Source organism: Gopherus flavomarginatus, chromosome 2 (assembly GCF_025201925.1).
Source record: "Gopherus flavomarginatus isolate rGopFla2 chromosome 2, rGopFla2.mat.asm, whole genome shotgun sequence".
Classification (NCBI taxonomy): domain Eukaryota; kingdom Metazoa; phylum Chordata; order Testudines; family Testudinidae; genus Gopherus; species Gopherus flavomarginatus.
In genome coordinates this window covers 229,790,991-229,812,734 of record NC_066618.1, presented here as the reverse complement: position 1 = coordinate 229,812,734, position 21,744 = coordinate 229,790,991, and the positions used below count along the sequence as shown (strand labels likewise).

General features: G+C 39.4%; 1 protein-coding gene across 2 annotated transcripts in view; it reads left to right on the top strand.

The window, feature by feature from the left end:
- Nucleotides 1-19,960, top strand: part of TCEA1 (transcription elongation factor A1) — a 58,525-nt gene extending 38,565 nt beyond the window's left edge. For both annotated transcript variants that reach the window (XM_050938929.1, XM_050938930.1), the window contains 5 exons: nt 5,155-5,211; nt 6,770-6,924; nt 11,367-11,513; nt 13,061-13,132; nt 18,642-19,960. In XM_050938929.1, the coding sequence (XP_050794886.1) occupies nt 5,155-5,211; nt 6,770-6,924; nt 11,367-11,513; nt 13,061-13,132; nt 18,642-18,650 (440 nt within the window). In that variant the 3' untranslated portion in view covers nt 18,651-19,960. The remainder of the gene's footprint in view (nt 1-5,154; nt 5,212-6,769; nt 6,925-11,366; nt 11,514-13,060; nt 13,133-18,641) is intronic.
- The last annotated feature ends 1,784 nt before the right edge of the window (nt 19,961-21,744 follow it).

Here is a 21,744-nt window from a genome sequence, read left to right as displayed (position 1 = left end):
TCGCTTATTCAGTGAAAGCCCCTGGCGGGCTGGGACGGTTTGTTTACCTGCCGTGTCCGCAGGTTCGGCTGATCGCGGCTCCCACTGGCCATGGTTTGCCGCTCCAGGCCAATGTGGGCTGTGGGAAGTGGCGCAGGCCGAGGGATGTGATGGCTGCCTAGGGTGACCAGATATCCTGATTTTATAGGGACAGTCCCAATTTTTGGGTCTTTTTCTTATAATGGCGCCTATTACCTCCTACCCTCATCCCGATTTTTCAAACTTGCTGTCTGGTCACCCTATGGCTGCCCTTCCTGCAGGCCCCATTGACCTGGAGTGGCGAACTACAGCCAGTGGGAGCTGCAATTGGCCAAACCTGTGGACGTGGCAGGTAAACAAACTGGCCTGGCCCATCAGAGGCTTTCTCTGAACAAGCAGCGGACCGGAGAACCACTGCGCTAGAGCAATGTTATATGTAGGCCCAAGTCCTGCCCACAGGTTAACACTCTCTCCCCCATAGTAGGTCTCACTTTCTAAATACTGAGTCATCCATTTTTATACAGACTCACTTGCAGAGAGCAGCCAGAAACAGTTAGACAAGGGGTAATGTTTTTTGGAAGTGTCGAAGTCCAGCTGGCAGTTAATGACAGTTAAGATGCCTAACTGACTTAAATGCTTGGGTAAATGTAATTTGTCTCCTGAATCACTTAGAAGCAGCAAAGAATTCTGTGTCACCTTATAGACTAACAGACATTTTGGAGCATGAGCTTTCGTTGGTGAATACCCACTTCATCAGATCCATGTACTGGAAATTTCCAGGGGCAGGTATATATATGCAAGCAAGCTAGAGATAACGAGGTTAGCTCAATCAGGGAGGATGAGGCCCTGTTCTAGCAGTTGAGGTGTGAAAACCAAGGGAGGAGAAACTGGTTTTGTAGTTGGCAAGCCATTCACAGTCTTTGTTTAATCCTGAGCTGATGGGGTCAAATTTGCAGATGAACGGAAGCTCAGCAGTTTCTCTTTGAAGTCTGGTCCTGAAGTTTTTTTGCTGCAGGATGGCCACCTTAAGGTCTGCTATAGCGTGGCCAGGGAGGTTGAAGTGTTCTCCTACAGGTTTTTGTATATTGCCATTCCTAAGATCTGATTTGTGTCCATTTATCCTTTTCCGTAGAGACTGTCCTATTTGGCTGATGTACATAGCAGAGGGGCATTGCTGGCATATGATGGCATATACTACATTGGTGGACGTGCAGGTGAATGAACTGGTGATGGTGTGGCTGATCTGGTTAGGTCCTGTGATGGTGTCGCTGGTGTACATATGTGGGCAGAGTTGGCATTGAGGAGACAGGAGATCTATATTACTCACTTCACCTCTCTACAAAGGAAAAAGGACTGTAAGCTGTCTAAACTCCTACCTGCCACATGGGGCCACAACCGTGGTACCCCTAACCCACCCAGAAATATCGTCAATCTATCCAACTACACACTCAGCCCAGAAGAAAAGTCTGTCCTATCTCGGGGACTCTCTTTCTGCCCTGCCACCCCCACCAACATGATACAGTTCTGCGGCGATCTGGAAGCCTACTTTCGCTGTCTCTGACTCAAAGAATACTTTCAGGACAACACTGAACAGTGCACTGATACACAGGTACCCTCCCACCAACAGCACAAGAAGAAGAACTCCACATGGACTCCTCCTGAGGGTCGAAATAACAGTCTGGACCTATACATTGAATGCTTCCGCCGACGTGCGCAGGCAGAAATTGTGGAAAAACAACATCGCTTGCGTCATAACCTAGGTCGTGGAGAACGCAATGCCATCCACAGCCTCAGAAACCACCCTGACATTATCATCAAAGAGGCTGATAAAGGAGGTGCTGTTGTCATCATGAACAGGTCTGACTACCAAAAGGAGGCCGCCAGACAACTCTCCAATACCAAATTCTACAGGCCACTTCCCTCAGATCCCACTGAGGAATACACTAAGAAACTGCACCATCTACTCAGGACACTCCCTACACTAACACCAGAACAAACCAACATAACCTTAAAGCCCCGACCAGGGTTACTCTATCTACTACCCAAGATCCACACACCCGGAAATCCTGGACGCCCCATCATCCCGGGCATTGGCACTCTCACTGAAGGACTGTCTGGATATTTGGACTCTCTACTCAGACCCTATGCCACCAGCACTCCCAGCTATCTCCGTGACACCACTGATTTCCTGAGGAAACTACAATGCACTGATGACCTTCCAGAAAACACCATCCTAGCCACCATGGATGTAGAGGCTATCTACACAAACATCCCACACACAGATGGAATACAAGCTGTCAGAAACAGTATCGCTGATGATGCCACAGCACAACTGGCTGCTGAGCTCTGTGCCTTTATCCTCACACACAACTATTTCAAATTTGTTGACAATATATATCTCCAGATCAGTGGCACCGCTATGGGCACCCGCATGGCCCCACAATATGCCAATATTTTTATGGCCGACCTGGAACAACGCTTCCTCAGCTTTCGTCCACTCACGCCCCTTTTCTACCTACGCTACATTGATGACATCTTCATCATCTGGACCCATGGGAAGGAAACTGTGGAAAAATTCCACCACGATTTCAACAGCTTCCACCCCACCATCAACCTCAGCCTGGACCAATCTACACGAGAGGTCCACTTCCTAGACACCACGGTGCAAATAAGTGATGGTCACATTAACACCACCCTATACCGAAAACCTACCGACCGCTATGCCTACCTTCATGCCTCCAGTTTCCATCCCGGGCACATCACACGATCCATTGTCTACAGCCAAGCACTGAGTTACAACTGCATCTGCTCTAACCACTCAGACAGAGACCAACACCTGCAAAATCTCCTCCAAGCATTCTCAAAACTACACTACCTGCACGAGGAAATAAGGAAACAGATCAACAGAGCCAGACGTGTACCCAGAAGCCTCCTACTGCAAGAGAAACCCAGGAAAGAAACCAACAGGACTCCACTGGCCATCACATACAGTCCCCAGCTAAAACCCCTCCAACGTATCATCAGGGATCTACAACCCATCCTGGACAATGATCCCACACTTTCACAGGCCTTGGGTGGCGGACCAGTCCTCGCCCACAGGCAACCTGCCAACCTGAAACATATTCTTACCAGTAACTGCACACCGCACCATAGTAACTCTAGCTCAGGAACCAATCCATGCAACAAACCTCTGCCAACTCTGCCCACATATCTACACCAGCGACACCATCACAGGACCTAACCAGATCAGCTACACTATCACCAGTTCATTCATCTGCACGTCCACCAATGTAATATACGCCATCATATGCCAGCAATGCCCCTCTGCTATGTACATCGGCCAGACAGGACAGTCTCTACGGAAAAGGATAAATGGACACAAATCAGATCTTAGGAATGGCAATATACAAAAACCTATAGGAGAACACTTCAACCTCCCTGGCCACGCTATAGCAGACCTTAAGGTGGCCATCCTGCAGCAAAAAAACTTCAGGACCAGACTTCAAAGAGAAACTGCTGAGCTTCAGTTCATCTGCAAATTTGACCCCATCAGCTCAGGATTAAGCAAAGACTGTGAATGGCTTGCCAACTACAAAACCAGTTTCTCCTCCCTTGGTTTTCACACCTCAACTGCTAGAACAGGGCCTCATCCTCCCTGATTGAACTAACCTCATTATCTCTAGCTTGCTTGCTTGCATGCATATATATATATATATATATATATATATATATATATATATATATAATTTCCAGGGGTGTGTGTGTGTGTGTATATACACACACACACACACACACACACACACACACACACACACACACACACACACACACACACACACACACACACCTGCCCCTGGAAATTTCCAGTACATGGATCTGATGAAGTGGGTATTCACCCACGAAAGCTCATGCTCCAAAACGTCTGTTAGTCTATATGGTGCCTCAGGATTCTTTGCTGCTTTTACAGATCCAGACTCACACGGCTACCCCTCTGATACATGAATCACTTAGGTAACTTTTGTAAATTTTATGTAAGGTCAATTTAAATCACACTTGTCTTTGGAAACTTACCTAAAATTATTGCTATGCTAATAGATTAGTGAGTTATTTCTTCTCTTTAGTTTTTTTTACATTGTGCATTTTGACAGCATTTTGAGTGTAGGCATTTTCACTGTTTTTTACCCATCAGTAATCAGTCATATTCTGCTGTTTTTATTGGCTTTTCACACAGCAAAAGGGGAGAACACTTCTTTTTTTTTTTAAGTAGGAATATGTGATTGTAAAACACAAAAGTTGACATGGGCATTTGATAAATATGGTACCTGAAACTATTTTTTAACTTATTTTATGAAATTGACTTAATTTCTAGTTGATAGTGTTCTTTGATCTTTTTAGAATGCAAATGAAAGTGAGGGGAAGAAAGGTGGAAAATGGTGATAGTGTGCTTGCACTGTCTAGCCTGTCCTCTGTCAAATTGGGAAGTAAATGTTTCTTTTACTTTTTCTCTCCAAACTCTCTACTCAGGGATTGCTAAGATTGGGCATTTCAGGCCAAACTTTTTGTGCTGTCTTTTAGAGTTTAAGTATTTTACCTATTTTATTTACCACTTTAAATTTCCTGTTTTATTGCACTTCAGTTTGTCTGCTTTCCTTATATTTTTAATGTCCATTAAGCTCCTTTCTACAACTTAATTACTGATTCTGCTAACATCTAACTCTAATTGAATGTACCCATGCTATCTTGAGGGAATTTTATCACACATGTTGAAGTGATAGATCAGTTTTTTCTTTCAAAGCAAAGATTGACAGTTGTCAAACTGAGTAGAATCTTCAAGACTTAACTGATAACACAAAAGCTCTTTGTACAGTACCTACATCTACAGTTTAGCTGCTGGTTAAGATTTTAGGCTGTTGCTTTTCTATCAATCTTGTTGTCGTTACCTTTTGTGTGCTCTGCAAAATAATGAGCTAACAGGGTTTTGCTACCATAAAAGTATGTGGTGCACTACTTTTTCTGAAATGCCACAACCATAGTATGCATTAACTTATGCTTTCCAGGATTCCCAGTGGATACTTGAGCTGCTAAGGAAATCTGATGTCCACTTAAGGTTAATAATCAAGCTTCTCTTTTGTTCAGATGACTACATTGCTATTGGTGCTGATGAGGAAGAGCTGGGATCTCAGATTGAAGAAGATATCCTTTGTGGTATTTCTAAGTGCTCTAGAATTAGTATTTGCTGATGGATTTATATTACTGTTTAAATGGGAAAAAAAAAAGTTTGTTCCATATAATGAACTTTGATTTTATTCAGTAGGAAAATATTCATTTTGTTCAGTACAGCAGTGTGAAAATTTTTAGTGAGAAGCAATTCTCACTATTTATGTACATTAAATTACATACAGAACTCTTTTTAATTAAGTGATAGTTCTAAGGTTGCTGCTGCTAGCAGCAGCTATAGCAGATATCTTACTGAAGTGACCGGTGGTGAAATTATAGAGAAAGTGTGGCCTAGTAGATAGAGCTATGGACTGGTTCTTGGCAGAAGTGGGTTCTGTTCCCACCTCTGACTTGAGCAAGTTACTTCTCTTTATGCTTTAGCTTTGAAATCTACCGATGACAGGTGCTCTATAAGAGCTAGGTGTTGTTATTGTGTTCCTATATCTTGGATGAATCTTAGTCACAAATTTTCTTGGCATTATTCAAGTGCTTAATCTTCTTTTGCTTTAAGTGTAATTTTTGTTGTTTTGTTTTTTAATTCTAATATGGTTAATGCTTACACAAATCAGGACTCCTTCCTCCACCCACACACCCCAACTTCATTAAATTGACTTTAAAATGTTTTCAAAGAAGCCAAACTGGCAACAGACAACATCTATTACTTAGCAATTGACCAAATACTATATAGATAGTAACAATCTGAGCTTTCTGATGCTACCCAGCCATTTAGTATAAAACGTGAGTGTTTTCTGTACAGAAATCAGGTAGCCAAGTTGAAAATTTTGGAAGCTGCATTTTTCATTGGAAATTTGTTTGGGTATTATTGATGCTCAGATATCAACGCTGCATTGTTTTGGAAACTAATCAGTTCTTCAGCAGAATGAATTTAAGATGCCTGTTGCACTCTTGTGGGAGGCTCCCACAAGTCAAAGAGCGATCTTGAGAGATCTGTAGTTTCATTACTTAGTTGCCATGAGTTGAGCAGAAGAAATTGAGAAAATTATGTAATTCAAGCACTGGCAACCATTGCTAAGAAAGGTACTGATCAACAGCGTAAAGAATAGGTTTAGCAGAATTTTATTTCTGTTTTTTAAAATAATTTTGGTAGATAGTATAGATGTTTGCTTGTAAGTATTTTTATCTATTTAAATTTTCACAGTTGTGGGAAATTGAGGAAGATAAGACAATTATTTAATGACCATAGACATTGAGATTCAAACTTTAGTTTTATAACGATTAGAACACAAATTGTCAACATCACATGTTAAAATATACCAAGTAAATATCTTTAAATAAAACTAATATATTCTCAAGCAGTATATCACTGTGCTGATCTGTACATTTCTGTTATTATTGATGGAAATATTTTTCATCTATGTGTATATGGTAAAATTGATCTTTACTGACATTTACTGATAAAAATCTAATCCTGCCAAGCCTGTGTAAACCTGGGCAAACATTTGCAAAGCAATGAAGTACTATATTGTGTTCTGCATGTTACTTGTTGATGATATGTTCCTTAAGTCCTAAGCACCTATATATCAAGAATTGAAAAACACTGACATGAAATACAAAAATAGGGTACGAAGTAGAATAGCAAATCTCAAGGACACAAAGAACCCTAATCTAAGAAAAAATGTATTATGTGGGAACATACCTCCAGACAGGTTTGCCAAAATGACAGCAGAGGTAAGTAAATATTAGGTCTTGTAACTTGTATCACTCTGTTTGACTTAACTATACAAGCCATCAACATTCTTATACGTTGTATCTTCACACTCTCATAAGCATAGGCACTTAAGAGAAAACACAATTATCAACAGTATAATGGCTTGCAGATTCATAAAAATAGTGGGGTAATTCTAAAAGTTGTGATGCCTGAATAAGGCAAGAGGCAGGTAGAATGTTCCTGAGAGTGCTTCAGGGAGAAAGCTTAGAAGTAGAATGTACTGCATTTAAAAAAATGCAGCCTGTACCAGCAACAACCTTCAAATTAGGGGAGGAGGATTGTGGTTCCCAGGCTAACAAGTTGTGGCCCTTTTGGGTGCACTGTATCATCAGTATTAAAGAGCTCTGCCTTTATATTTGGCAAGTGCTAGCTTTAGCATTTTGACTACTTCTAAGCTAGATATATCATCCTGATTTTTACAAGTGAGTCTCCTTTCTTAGTGGCAGTGAGACCCTTTGGAGCTATTTTTAGTACTATTTAAAATTTCTGTTAATTTTAAAATTTTGAGGTTAGTTTATCATACTGCAAACACTTTGTAGTACCCAAGTATATTTATTTTTTAACAAAAAGACAAAATAAGAGGGAAAGAATAAGCTAGAAAATGGACTAATTAAGATAATAAAATGAGATCCTGCTATTAAAGAAAAGCAAACTAAATTTAAACTATAACAATGGATATTTTAAAAAAAGATTAAGTACTGATGACTGTTTTTAAATGTTGTTTTTAAAAATGCCTTTGAAAGAAACTTGACTAGGTACGTTCTGAGTTTTACTACAAAGAAGGAGGAACGTAGGATGTACAGATCACTAAAATTGTCACTGGCACAATATTTAGGGAAAAGTTTTTTAAAACTGACTAAATTCGTACTTGTATTTGACAGAACACTAAAAATCTTATTAGAAAAAGGAATTGGGATGGCTTGCCAACCCAAGACAGCAAGTTAAAACTTGGTAAAAGTAGAATTTACTGCAGAATTGTTAATAAGAAAGACAGAACCTCTCTAGCTAACTTCCCAAGTTAACTTTTGATACTGAAAAGCTTAAAAAGGGAAACTTGCATTGGAAAACTGACAGAAAACAGTGTACCCCTGTCCAGTCTAATAACTGCTAAGTGCAGTAGCTTAAACAATCTACTTAACAACCCTATTTTGTGTCTTTTTTAAAAAGGTTCAGGGAACTGACCATACAAGTTGATGCAACAATTTATGCTGACTTGAAATGTTTGAGTTATGTAGCACGGGGTTTTATGAAAAATGTGGTGATCCGAAGTGGATTTAGGAAGTGAATATGAAAATAATTGGAGAGGAGAATATGAGGCTTGTGCCTCAGGAACATTAAATGAAATTTCCTAGGGTCAGTGCCTTTGTGTAGTTTCTACAGAGGCAGCAACAATGAACTTGATCACATTATATTAGAGGCTATGATAAAAACAAAAACAGAATTAATAAGAGCTTAATTAATAAGAGCTTTTTAACTGTCAGCATTTTTAAATTTTGTTGTGCTCAAACAGGCAAAGAAAAAAAAAAGATTGGAACTAGATCAGAAAATAAGCTATTCATACAGGCCATAAGTAATGGTGAACTTTGTTCTTCAAGAGAAAAATGATCTGTGCATATAGACAAGTATACTTAGGCTGGCAGACCAGTACATGTCTGTAAAGAGAATCAGATGGCATTTTAATTCTATGTGGTTCTATTTTGTTCTGATCATTGTATTTATATAAAAGTAACGCTTCAGGGTCAATCATTATTGGGATTTTAAATTCATTTCAGACTAAAAAGATTTTGAGTTAAGTGGCTAAATATCTGTAAAGAGAGCTGATGTAGAGGAGATAGGTATTTAATCTGGAGCAATGTTAATTGAACTGCTAAATCCTATGCAGATACTGGGAAAGTGGAAAAATTAGGAATGCTCATTCCTGCATACAAAACATTAAGAAAGTATGGAGCACCCAGCTGATCAGGTAAACTGAAGTAAAAACAATTAACTGGTATCCAGAGTAGAATATTTTCAAAGAATATTTTCAAAGAAACAGTATCAATTACTATTGACATGCATCTGACGAAGTGGGTATTCACCCACGAAAGCTCATGCTCCAAAACGTCTGTTAGTCTATAAGGTGCCACAGGATTCTTTGCTGCTTTTACAGATCCAGACTAACACGGCTACCCTTCTGATACTTAGTATCAATTACGTGTTTAAAATTTTTAACATCTCATCTTTTAAACTTGAGCTAACAAGTGTGAAGTTTTGGACTTATTATTTTATAAAATGCTTTATATAAAGGGCAATGTGTATAAAATAGGAACATACATAATTAAAACTGATTTTGAAGCCCTATTGTGCAATATCTGGAGAGAGCTTCCTTAGAGAGAGCTGCCTTGCTTAGGCTCTGTTGCAGTTTAAAAACTGTCTGGTGTCTGAAACCCTGAAAAAGGTTTAAAAAAAATTAACAGAAGTTAGAAATGAAAGCTACTAACTCTGTAATGCTGCCGTTTTGTGTAACAAGACGCCATGGAGGCCAGTCACTTGGCTATTGACTTAAATATTTTTGGTTTTAGACCAAAATCTTTACATGTTATTCTCAGCCTAGTAACTATGCCTTGAATGACGGAGAAGTTTGGATAAAGCGCTTCAGAATTCAAATTTTTTTAACATGAGGTGTCATAAACAGATAGTTAAGGGTTAATGCTTCTTTTACCTGTAAAGGGTTAAGAAGCTCAGTAAACCTGGCTGACACCTGACCAGAGGACCAATAAGGGGACAAGATACTTTCAAATCTTGGTGGCGGGAAGTCTTTGTTTATGCTCTTTGTTTTGGGGGGTGTTCACTCTTGGGACTAAGAGGGACCATACGTCAATCCAGGCTCTCCAAATCTTTCTGAATCAGTCTCTCATGTTTCAAACTTGTAAGTAATAGCCAAGCAAGGCGGATTAGTCATATTTTTGTTTTCTCAACTTGTAAGTGTCCCTTTTTTGCTGAGAGGATTTTACCTCTGCTTGCTGTAACTGAACCTAAGGCTAGAGGGGGTTCCTCTGGGCTATACGAATTTGATTACCCTGTAAAGTATTTTCTATTCTGATTTTACAGAGATGATTTTTACCTTTCTTCTTTAATTAAAAGCTTTCTTTTTAAGAACCTGATTGATTTTTCTTTGTTTTAAGATCCAAGGGAATTGGATCTGGACTCACCAGGGAATCGGTGAAGTCCCTCAAGGCCACCCAGGGAGGGGAGAGTTTTGGGGGGACAGGAAGTGCTCCAGACACTGAAATTTCTGGATGGTGGCAGAGTTACCAGATCTAAGCTAGAAGTGTCCATGCAGGTTCCCCACATTTGTACCCTAAAGTTCAGAGTGGGGAAGGAACCTTGACATGAGGTGTGCTGGATAGTCAGCAATGAAGACTGAAGTTTGTGTTTATCCAGAGGAGAGTTACAGCACAGGCAATGGAGAAAATGGCCTCAATCTTGATTTGGAGTGGCCACTCTGGAAGAGATCCTTTTTCAAGGGGAAGCTCATTCTCCATTCCCATTCTGTCTTTAGACATGTTGAGAGTGCCAAGAAGAATGCATGAGTTTTGGGTGCAGTTTTAAATGTTGATAAATTTAGTCTAAAGTCTAAATTCTCATCTCCAAGGCCAATGAACAAGCATCAGATAATTTTTTATCATTACAATACTAAGCTAAATTTGAATCATGAACTGGAGGTAGAAGGTTTCAGTTCTCATTATCAAACAATGCTATGTTATAAGAGTGAACTAGAATTATCCAGATATTCATTTCTTGTTAAGAGAGGACAGCTGTGCAAAACTGTTTGCACTGTGAGGGTTTCATGGTGGAAATAAACTTTTGGTTATGCAGAAACAAAAATAGTGAGTTTAAATTTTTCACAACCAGAAAATTGGATAAGTTTTCATTCCTGGGGACCTTTCTCTACCACCTTTTCTTCTTTACCCCTACACTAACTAGTGTCTTCACTTAGCCTTTCTGATAGTCACTGGTCAGACATATTTTGCATGCAAACATTTTTGCAAGTTTGGTAGTTATGTAACTTCTGCCGTTTCACCAACAGTGTAAAGAATGAAGAAATATTTTAACTTTAGGTAGCATCTTTGGCAAACTTAGTGGAATTTGTGATAACTAAAGTTGAAGCTTATTCAGTGTGAATTTAGCAAAGATAAGAGATCCAAGATTCATAGAATGGTTTTGCTGCTTAATAGGATAGGTATTCCTGGATTTAAAAACAAAACCCTATCTTCAATATGATTATATACATTTTCAAAATGAAATTTGCTAGGTTGATGTATACTGCTGTCATACTAGCAATAGTGTGTCAAAACTGTAAGAAGAGACGTCCCAACAGCAAATTGACAATGTTATGGTAGACAGTCTTTGTCCATAACAGGAGATGGCGAGTGATGAGCTGAAAGAGATGCGCAAAAATCTGACCAAAGAAGCTATTAGAGAGCACCAGATGGCTAAGACAGGAGGCACCCAGACTGACCTGTTTACATGTGGCAAATGTAAAAAGAAGAATTGCACTTACACACAGGTACATAATCATTCTTGTTCTCTTTTTTTCTTGTCAAGGCTGAATCTCAATTTTAAGGAAATTTTCTCTTTTTTTAAAAGAATTTTTGTTTCAGCATTTTGTAACTTGATAGTTGAAGAAAATTGTCATTTATAATATAGCAGTATTTGAGTTACTTTTAAATATTTCTTGGTTCATTAGCCTAAAGCAAATTAATATTCGACTCTTAGAAAAATAGCAGTTAAACATTGGCGCAAAAAAAAAGCCTCTTTTTACAACCAATTATGAACAGTGAATTTGTACTTCCAAATATTCTTATTTCTGTTGGTATTTCATAGATTCGTATATGCTTCTATGGAGAAAATACTCATCTTATTACTTTGCTACTCTTTGCTCGATCCTTCAACTTAATGTAACTAGAAACACTCTTCCTAGAAATCAGCAGTTAAGCCCAACACTAATTAAACTCTTTCCAAGGATGTATTAGAAATTCTTTAACATTGACAAGTATTTTTTTCCCCCATTTCAGCAATTCTTTGCTAGAGTTCCTATTCTACCTATTTTTAAAATTGTGATATGTGGGAGATTAACTGCTATTACTAGTGCTTCAGTGTGTTTGAACTATCTGTGTATTTGGGTGGTGATGGCAAATGTAATATGTAGAAAACCTCTGCATATGAGCATGAATATTCAACATTAATTATGATTTTATTAAAATAGGGTCTGATTTACAAGCCTTCTGTTCATGCAACTCCCACTAATTTAATTAGGAATTGTGTGCAAAAAGCTTGCAAATCAAGTCCATGTTGATTTCGGTATTGCTGCAGTGCATACCTTTTGAGCTTAATAAACTCAGTTTATATTTCTAGTATCTAACATGTTTTGATGTAAACACTTGCAGTAAAAATCTGTCTGAATCTTTATGCTTTTAGTCCACCTCATCATAAGTATATTTATGTAAATCTATGCAGAATGTGCAATTGCTACTTCCATAAAAACAAAACTCAAAAATATTTGCACAGTGCTACATTGATCTTCATTATTGAAATGGATACTTTTTAGTACTTAAATCAGCCAAACAAAGGGGTTTCCCTATGGATGTGTTGGCACAGATGTTTTACTACCTTTTTTCTGCAAATGCAAAATGAAATAGTCATGATTATTTTGCAAAAAATCTGGTAATTCCAATTTGTTAGCTATTTGCCTAGTTTGTACTCTCGCGTGTTCAGTTGACTTGGTGCTTAGATTTTAACTCATCTAGTTTCATATCACATGTGAGGGTGTAACCATTTTGTGAACTGGAGTAGGTTGTGGGGGGCTGAGAATCTGCATTCTTAAGCTTTATAGCAACACTTAAAATGGAATGTTGAAGCACTCTTATACAATGGATTTCAAATATGGTAACTTTTAAAATCACATTTGGATAGCTCTTATGGTAATTTTATTTAGGATATACAAATTTTATTTTAGCATTGAGTAACTTTACATTGAACAGGTGGGAAATAATTGAACAGGATTATGGTGATAACACCTTTCCTTTCCTTTCCTCCCCATTCCCTTTACTGTAGGTTCAAACTCGCAGTGCTGATGAACCTATGACAACATTTGTTGTCTGTAACGAATGTGGAAACAGATGGAAGGTAAAGCTTTTGTTCTCTTCTGTATATTGAGTAGCAGATGGTCAAATTTCAAGTTTACTTTTTTGATTACAAAAAGCCTATTTGAGTTGTTAATCTTTTATTTTTCTTCTCAAACCAGTTTGATAAATTGTAAATATTGCCAAATACTTTTAAGCGAGAAATATATTTGGAGGAGAAACTTATATAGTTTGCAATTTTCAAGCCATCCAGTTACCTATGTCCATTAAATCAGTTTTCATATTTCCCTGTGGTCTTGTTTTGTCTTTCAGCTTTTTGTTAAGGCTTACTGTAGTGTAAAATGAAGTGTACAGGATTTCTAAACACTTAGAACAGCTAGAATTTTAATCCAGAAGCATGTGGAGGAAAGCAAGATGAAACTATTTGATCTAGACAGTCATTTGTGTAACTCAGGATAGATTCTCAATTAGGATTCAGTAATATCACTTCTAAGCCAGAAGTTCAGGTAGAGTGCAAAATGTTGCTGTACTGTGCAATGAATACCGTTATTCATTTATTTTAATTTTTTATATTTATTGTTAATATAAAAATTACAGTGGACCAAGCTCTGCAATTTACTATAATGTCCTGGATCAGTGCAAAAAAGCATTGCTGGTCTTAGGAGCCAGTGACTGTTCAGGTCAAACACATTATGAACAAATAGGATTAGAAATAAATGCACTGGAAAGCAAAGGTCTCAGGCTTTCCAACAGTGTGTAGCATTCATTTTTCAAGTATGTGTCAATGTGGATCCCGCTCTGGGTTTGCATGAACCTCTGCACGTTAGACTGGATTTTTATGAATATCCATGTCCCTCAGGGTTGCACATACACTTTGTGGCTCCTCGTGTACCTGTATGAGGGCATAAAAGGTGAGGTGGCTGTGACCCTCCTTCAATTACGTATTGCCACCTGTGGCAACAAGGTGGAACCTAGCTGGTGTTCAACCTGCTAGACTTCTCAAAACACTCCTTCAGATCTTCTGAGATTCTTCAGAACCATCTTCATTCTTTATTTTCTTATGCTAGTCTGTTTTTAGTGCTTGTCAAATAGAAAGCTGCTTGCAGCCCTTTCCCCCGCACCTGCACATTCCCTGACCCCCCCACTGAACAGTAATTTGGCATAGTGGACTCAAACTCTACAATCTTCAAGCCTGGTCCATTCTGTGATGTGTGTTCTACTTGGGAGAGTCTTGCTGTCTAAGCAGATGCTCAGTCTGCCTCTCCTTCTCTGAAAGAACCCACAAATCAAGGGATGCAAGGCTGAAGCTTCATTCCAGACCAATCTGTGAAAGTGCCATTAGAGACAGAAGAGCTGAATTTGAAGATCCCTTTAATGGTCAAGCCTACATCTAACTGACAGGCAGGTGATGCTGAAGACTTCAGCAGAGAAAGTGGTGCCAAAGCCAGGCCGGGCATCAATATCAGCACTAGTACCATGTCTGGCACTGAAGCCCATCAGCAAGCCCAGCATCGAAGTTGACACCTCAGAGGTTGAAACGGTGCTGAAAGAGGCCACCCTGAATGGTTGGGGAATGAGCTCTGTGCTGTTTCATAAAGAGGATTACAGGAAGATGTCAGAAGGCAAGTCACACCTACCATCAAAGATACGCAGAAAGGAACTGACTGTGGGGCAGTATGGCTCTGGTACCGGACATACGCCCCCCCCCCCATGATATTCATTCTAGCATCGATAATACAGACTTAGAGCACACCAGAGCCACACTCAGCATTGAGAGAGACCATTTGCACTGACATAGTCCTCAGAGCAGATAGCATTTTATGAATCAGTGCTGCCTGTGGAAGTGTACTCCTCACCATCCCCAGCCTTGCCTTTTCTCTGACATCCAGCAGAGATGATTTGTTGCTGAGGTCTATGAGCAGTATCATCATTTAGAAACCAGATGCTCTCTACAGACCGCAATCACAGGCATGCTGGGATTGGCACTAGCACAGCCAGCAACCAGCCAGCCTTCTGTGCACATACAGAATATTACTGTGGCCCTATTGGGGCTTTTGGGTCCCACCTTCTCAGGCCTGTAGGAGTGAATTACTGTCTTTGCAGAAGAAGGAGGTGGTGCCTTTCTCCTGCAGCTTCACTAGCAAGACCCCTGTCACTGGAATGCAGAGACATGACAGCAGGAGGCCAAATGATCACTTTTGCTATCTAACAGCGCCTTATCGTTGTCCCGGGAAAGACAGTAGCTTTGGTGCTGATACAGGCACTGGACAACTTCAGGACCTTTCAAGAGCTGGGTGCAGGTCATGGACACTTTGGAGATTGAGATGCTTGATCATCCCCACTCTGCCTAGAGATGGTTGAGTCCTGGAAATGGTGCCATCACCACCAAGTGACTCCTACTACCAAGTAAATGCCTACTAGAGGTCAGAAACAACCTGGTAGACTTCTAAGCAGGAAGATGGTAACCAATCACAAGTGGTCACTGGAAATCCATCCCAGACCCAATATTTCACCAGTGTGGTATTCTCATCTGTTTGCCATGGCAAATAGTGTCAAATGAGGACCTCTGGTCTAAGGGGTACAGGCCCAGTTCCCGTCTGCTTGGTGGTTCTCAAGTACTTTTGCATGTCTTTGCACCAGTCCCCAGGATCACATCCAGGAATAGACAAGACTAAAGTTACATTCATTGTGATATCCCCTACTGGCCAAGGCAGTTTTGGCCATCTGATCTGCAGATGTCCGGACATGCACACGCGTGCACACACACACATCTTCTCATGGGTTTGGACATGCTATCACAGAACCAGGGTTAAACTTAGACCCACAGTCGCTGCATGATCTGTGGTGTAGGCTGTTTGAACAAGGACTGACAGACTGTTTTCTGCAGGCTCAGGAGATCCTTTTACAGAGTCAGAAACTCTCCAATAGGAAGACTTACTCCTTGATGTGGAAAAGGTTTTTCTTATGGGCAACTGAGGCCTTAAGACCAAGGATTCTAGTCTTGATGCTTCTCCTGAAGAAAGCGTGACTAGCTAGTAGCTCCTTCAAAGTCCATCTTGTAGCAATATCAGTATGCCGCACCCAGATATAGGCACACTTGGTCTTTTCACATCTTTTGGTATTGAGATCTCTCAAGAACCATCTCCATACTTGCCCTCCAGTTAGAGACCCTGCTCCCATGTGGAAGCTTAATGAAGTTCTCTTACAGCTGGGGCTCTTTCAAATTCACAGCTATGAAAAACACATCATGGACCATGAAATCTGGTCTCCCCCGCCCTGTGAAATCTGGTGTTTTGTGTGCTTTTACTGTATACAGATTTCATAGGGGAGATTAGCGTTTCTTAAATTGGGGGCCCTGACCGAAAAGGGAGTTTCAGGGTGGTCACAAAGTTATTTTAGAGGGGGTCAACCGTATTGCCACCCTTACTTCTGCACTGTCTTCAGAGCTGAGCGGCCGGAGAATGGCGGCGATTGGCTGGGTGCCCAGCTCTGAAGGCACTGCCCCGCCAGCAGCAGCGCAGATCTGAGTGGCAATACTGTACCTTTCCACCCTTACTTCTGTGCTGATGCCTTCAGAACTGAGTGTCCGGATAGTGGCGGCTGCTGCCTGAGGGCTCAGCTCTGCAGGCAACAGCACAGAAGTAAGTGTGGCAATACCATACTATGCCATATTTACTTCTGCGCTGCTGCTGGCAGCTGTGCTGCCTTCAAAGCTGGGCTCCTGGCCAGCAGCCACCACTGGCCTGCTTCAGAAATATACTGATCTCAGAGATCTGTAAGACAGCTTTGTGGAGTAAGCCCACTGACCTTTTTTGAAACACTATGCACTTGACATGGCTGCCAGGGCAGATGCCAAGTTCAGAAGAGCAGTATTCCAATTCCTGTTTGACTAATAGAGCCGAGATTCTTCACTTCCAAAATTTGGAGAAGATACTGCTCCCAGTCACTTACAGTGGGATTCACGCTGACACGTACTCAAAGAAGAAAGCAAGTTTACAGACCCTACAGTAACTGTAGTTCTTTGAGAAGTTGTAGCCAGTGTCGATCCCCCATCCCACCCTTTATCACCAATTTTTCAGAGTCCTCAGCTATACAGATTTTGAATTGTGAGGGGAATGAAGGAGGGTCACTACCTCCCTGTTCTGTATGCCCTCCTATGGGAGCCCAAGGAAGCCAAGGGTGCATATGTGACCCTGATAGACACTGCTATTCACAAAAACTCTAGTCTTACGTACATGAGACACATGCACACTTAGAGCGGGACCCACACTGACTACAAAATTGCAAAACTGAAGTTGATCTGTAGAAGTGGAGAGTGTCGGGGAGCACAGCCCCTCTTCCTCTGCTTAGTATCCTCTAAATGGCTTGTGGGAGCCCCATGCCCATACACTTTCCTCTCCTCCTTTTCTGCCCATGTGAGGGCTTGCTCCAGAACTTAGGGCATTATTTTGGGACTCTGGAGACCAGGGTTCAATACTTCCCTCTCACACAGACTTTCCTGTGTGATCTTTGGCAAGTCACTTAGTCTGTCTGTCTGCCTCAGTTCCCCTTCTGCAAAATGGGGATAACAGCACTTCCCTACCTCGCAACGGGTGTTGTGAAGATAAATTCATTAAAAATAGTGAGGCAGTCAGATACTACAGTAATAGGGGCCATAAAAGTACCTTTGCTAAGCTGATGGATATGAAATGGGAACAAAGGAGGAGCTGGTGCCCACTAGTGGGGAGTTTTGCCAAACTTCCTAGCAGCAGGAGGAAGAGGAGAGACAAACCAGGAGCTCCCTTTAATTGCACTCCTGTGAAGAGACCTGATCACCTTTCAGCTGTTTCTCCATTTCAGTGGAGAGGGCAAGAAGATCTGTTGCTGCCAGACAGCTGGTGGGTAGTGGGGGAAGGGTTGGTGAGAGTGCTCTGGAATTGACTTACACAAATTCTTGTATTTTGGAAGATTATTTCAAAAACTTCTGGTGAGCTACAATGGCCCAGTATAGTGAAGACAATACTATAATTAGGAGAAAAAAAATCTCTCTTTACTTAATTGGGCCATTGTACAGTGAATTGTGGCTATCAGACTTCTGTTTTTCCCCTAATTCTTACAGTTTCTTCACCCTATTAGGCTGTTGTAGTACCCCAGAAGTGTATATTGTTTCCATGCTAAAAATGTCAGCAGAAGAAAATTGGGAAAATGCCAGGGGAAAGCTTCGTTTTGTGAACCTTTCTGAAGTTTTATAAAGTTAACCTATATTTTTGCCCTTTTTATTTAATGTTAGGTCAAACCCACACTTCAAGGTATTTAATAACCTGTCACGTCTAGAAATTCTTTCATATCAATACAAATGGCTTCAGGACCAAATACACTTTTCTCTGCACTCACTGTGGGCAAGTGAACAGAAAAAAGATTTTCAAACCCTGTAAAGAATCTTGAATGTAAGCAAATGCTGTAACTAGTAATTACCACATCTTAGAGCAGTGCCTTCTTCTCTTTCTTCTTGCAAAGAACTAGAAATAAGCTGTATGCAGATACCTCATAAAATATTTCTTTTCTTTTGGCAGTTCTGTTAGAAGAAACAATTGTCAAGACACCTGGACCAGTATGAAAGAGGATTTTGTAATTAGTTTTAAGAACTAGGCCAGGCATGTAGGTTCCTGCAAACAAGAAACCTTTTTTTTTTTTTTTTTTTTTTTTTTTTTAATAGCAGCATACATCCCTGGAGTTAACCTTTGGTTTTTGACACAACTTCCTTAAATGCTTTCCTATAGTTAATAGTCAGTAGGGCCCAGATGCTCAATTGTATGGTGTATGTTCAAAATATTTTTTCATTTTTATAAGTAAGTTGACATTAAACTTTTATCAATAAACTTTTGGTAACTGAATTGTTTTTCTTAACTATGTGAACAATGTACTGTATATTTTTTTACAGTCTGAAACATACCCACCAGACATATTTTACCTCTCAACGATGTTAAAAAAGTATGAATGAAATTTGTATTGGTTTCTTATTGGCATATTCCTACTAATTTTGTGGGGAGGAAGGACAACTAACTTCATTTTAATTATACCAAATCTGCTATGGTATCTAAATTGCAACTTGTTGGCTCTGTCTGGTTTGTACATACTATTTATGAATTAATGCTTAAATTCTGATCATGAAGTTTGGAACTTTGTTAATGGATCTATTGACCTATTCTGTTACAATGCTTGGATAAGTTTGCTTATGTAACCAGCATTGATCAGTCCAATTTATTGTATTGCCCTAAAGCCTGTATATTTCTACCACTAGATTTTATTTCTGGAGAAATGACTTAAATAGTTTGTTTAAATTTGATCTAATTGGTTTGTTTTGCGTATGTGTTTGATACCAGAGTTTATTTTAGACTTTGTAAATGAGCAAAGACATTTTGTGGCAGGCTGTTTAAATGACGGTCAGTAAACCAGTTGATAAAAAGATAAACTGGTTGGGGAGGTAATATTACTTTACATCAATTCATATAACTGGCATTAGTTTCCCATGAACTGCTAATGAACTTTATTTTGATATGTAGAATCATTGTTGCCAGTGATCAAACCAGAGACCAGAATAAATCATTAAAATTATGGTCTTTCACCATCCAGGATGATAGAAAGATTTGTTTTATTAGAATCTGTTTTTTGACAGGGCACCTTTTAAAACACTTTGCAAATGCTGTTTAGCAAAGAGCCAGCATGGTTAGAGGACATAAGATTCTTACATCTTTGGCAACCTCTATATTTATATTTATATTTATCTAAACTTTGGTGGGGAAGGTCTGTCCAATCAATGCGTGAGGGATTTGTGGGTAGCTGTAGTATGTAAATCCGTTTAGTTTCTGGAGAATAAACTCCTTAACTGGAATGGGCGGACAGAATTTGCTGATTTGCTTTGTAATGGTAGAGACATGGTTTCAAATGAGGCAGCGTTAAATTCTGAAAACACTTAAGCTGTGAAACCCAAAAAAGAGTTTGCTAAATACTTTAATTTTGCATTACAAATCAAACTTTCCTATTGAAAGAGAAAAATAGTCTATTCTTTTGGAAGGGAAAATAAATGTGGATAAGAATTTAGCTTGCTATAGACACATCTGCTTTTTAAAAAGGAGGAAATCATTCAAATATTTCAAAGGTTATTGCATAATTTTATGGAATTTGGATTCTGCTTGTTTGATATTTCTGCTCTAATTCAGAAAGGTATTTTTAAAATTAAACTGACTTGAAAAGTGAACAGAATAATCTACAATTAAAACTTAGCACAACTGTTTTAATTATGTATCTGAAAATATCTTGAAATTTTTTAAGTTGCCTTAGACAACAAAAAAATGACTTTAATTATAGATGTTTAGTATCCGTGTGTCTGTCCTTTGTTTTTGGGCACTTCTGAAAGGACAAGTCTAACAAATTGTATTAAGCAAATATAGTCCTTGTGACTTCGGTACCAGCTGGACTTTGACAGCAGGGGAAATCTCATTTAGTTACAGAACAGGTACAGGGTGGTGTATATGAAGTTCCTCACACTATGTCTACCTTCAACCTATCTCTGCCCTTACATGAAAGGATAGCTTCTCTGGATGATAAGATACAATAATAATTCACTTCCCATGCCTGCTCAGTTTTGTGAGACTTCGCACAGGAAATCCACAAATCACTAAAGCCTGTATCACAATTCAGACTCTTGTGAGAACTGGAATGAGATATTCTTCGTCTAAAGCCCCAGCCAGTAGGTAGTAACAGTTTCTGGTACTAGATCCTACAGCTACTTGGGCAAAACTCCCATTGGCCAAAATGGGACAAGTTAAGGGCCTTAGTCCCTACTGACTGAGTTAGGTTGCTGAATTAAATTGAGTTATCCTCTCCCCATAAAGTTATTGTAGTGTGTTTAGTATAAAAAGTGTTCTCTTTAACAAGTCTGAGACTGATGCTCACTAATAGTTTAAAAATTGGCTATGTCTTTAGCTGAAGAAGTTAAACACAATTTCTCAGGATGAATTATTAGTTTTTAAATTTCATATTAAGAAGGCTTTAATGGTCATTCTTTGTGTCTCAAAGTCCCTCTGTTATTAGAAAGGACACCTAGATACTGGAACACCATGCTACTGGAACAAAATTTTGTGTGATTTTAAAATGTGTAACCTGCAGACGTTTGGTGTATTGTACTTCATTATATTGTACTAATGAATTTGGAATTTAAAGTTCAGTCTAAAGCACAATGTGGATAGCATCAATTGATGTGTTGGCTGAAGGGGTCCATGCAATTTTAATATTGCTTAGCAGGTGCATGAAAAGAATACTCTTTAAGAGTATGAATGTTCTGTGGGAGTTATTGGTATATAAAGTGCAGACATTTAAAAGCTAGTACCAGTGGAATAGAAGGTTAGTGCAGCTTAATGATGTCCTGCTGCTAGATAAATGCCAATGCAAACCAGCAATGTTTTTTTTTTCAAGCCAGGATATATTGATCCTGTGATAATGGTTTTGACTTCATTTGTTCTGTATAACTTGTGTAGATATGATCACTTTGTCCTCATATTTCTGTAACAATTATTGCCGACTATAACAATCTAATTAGTATTTCCTAAATCAGTGGGACCAAAACTTGGCCCTTGGAAAAGGTTAGTATATTTCACCTCAGATGAGTATATGCAT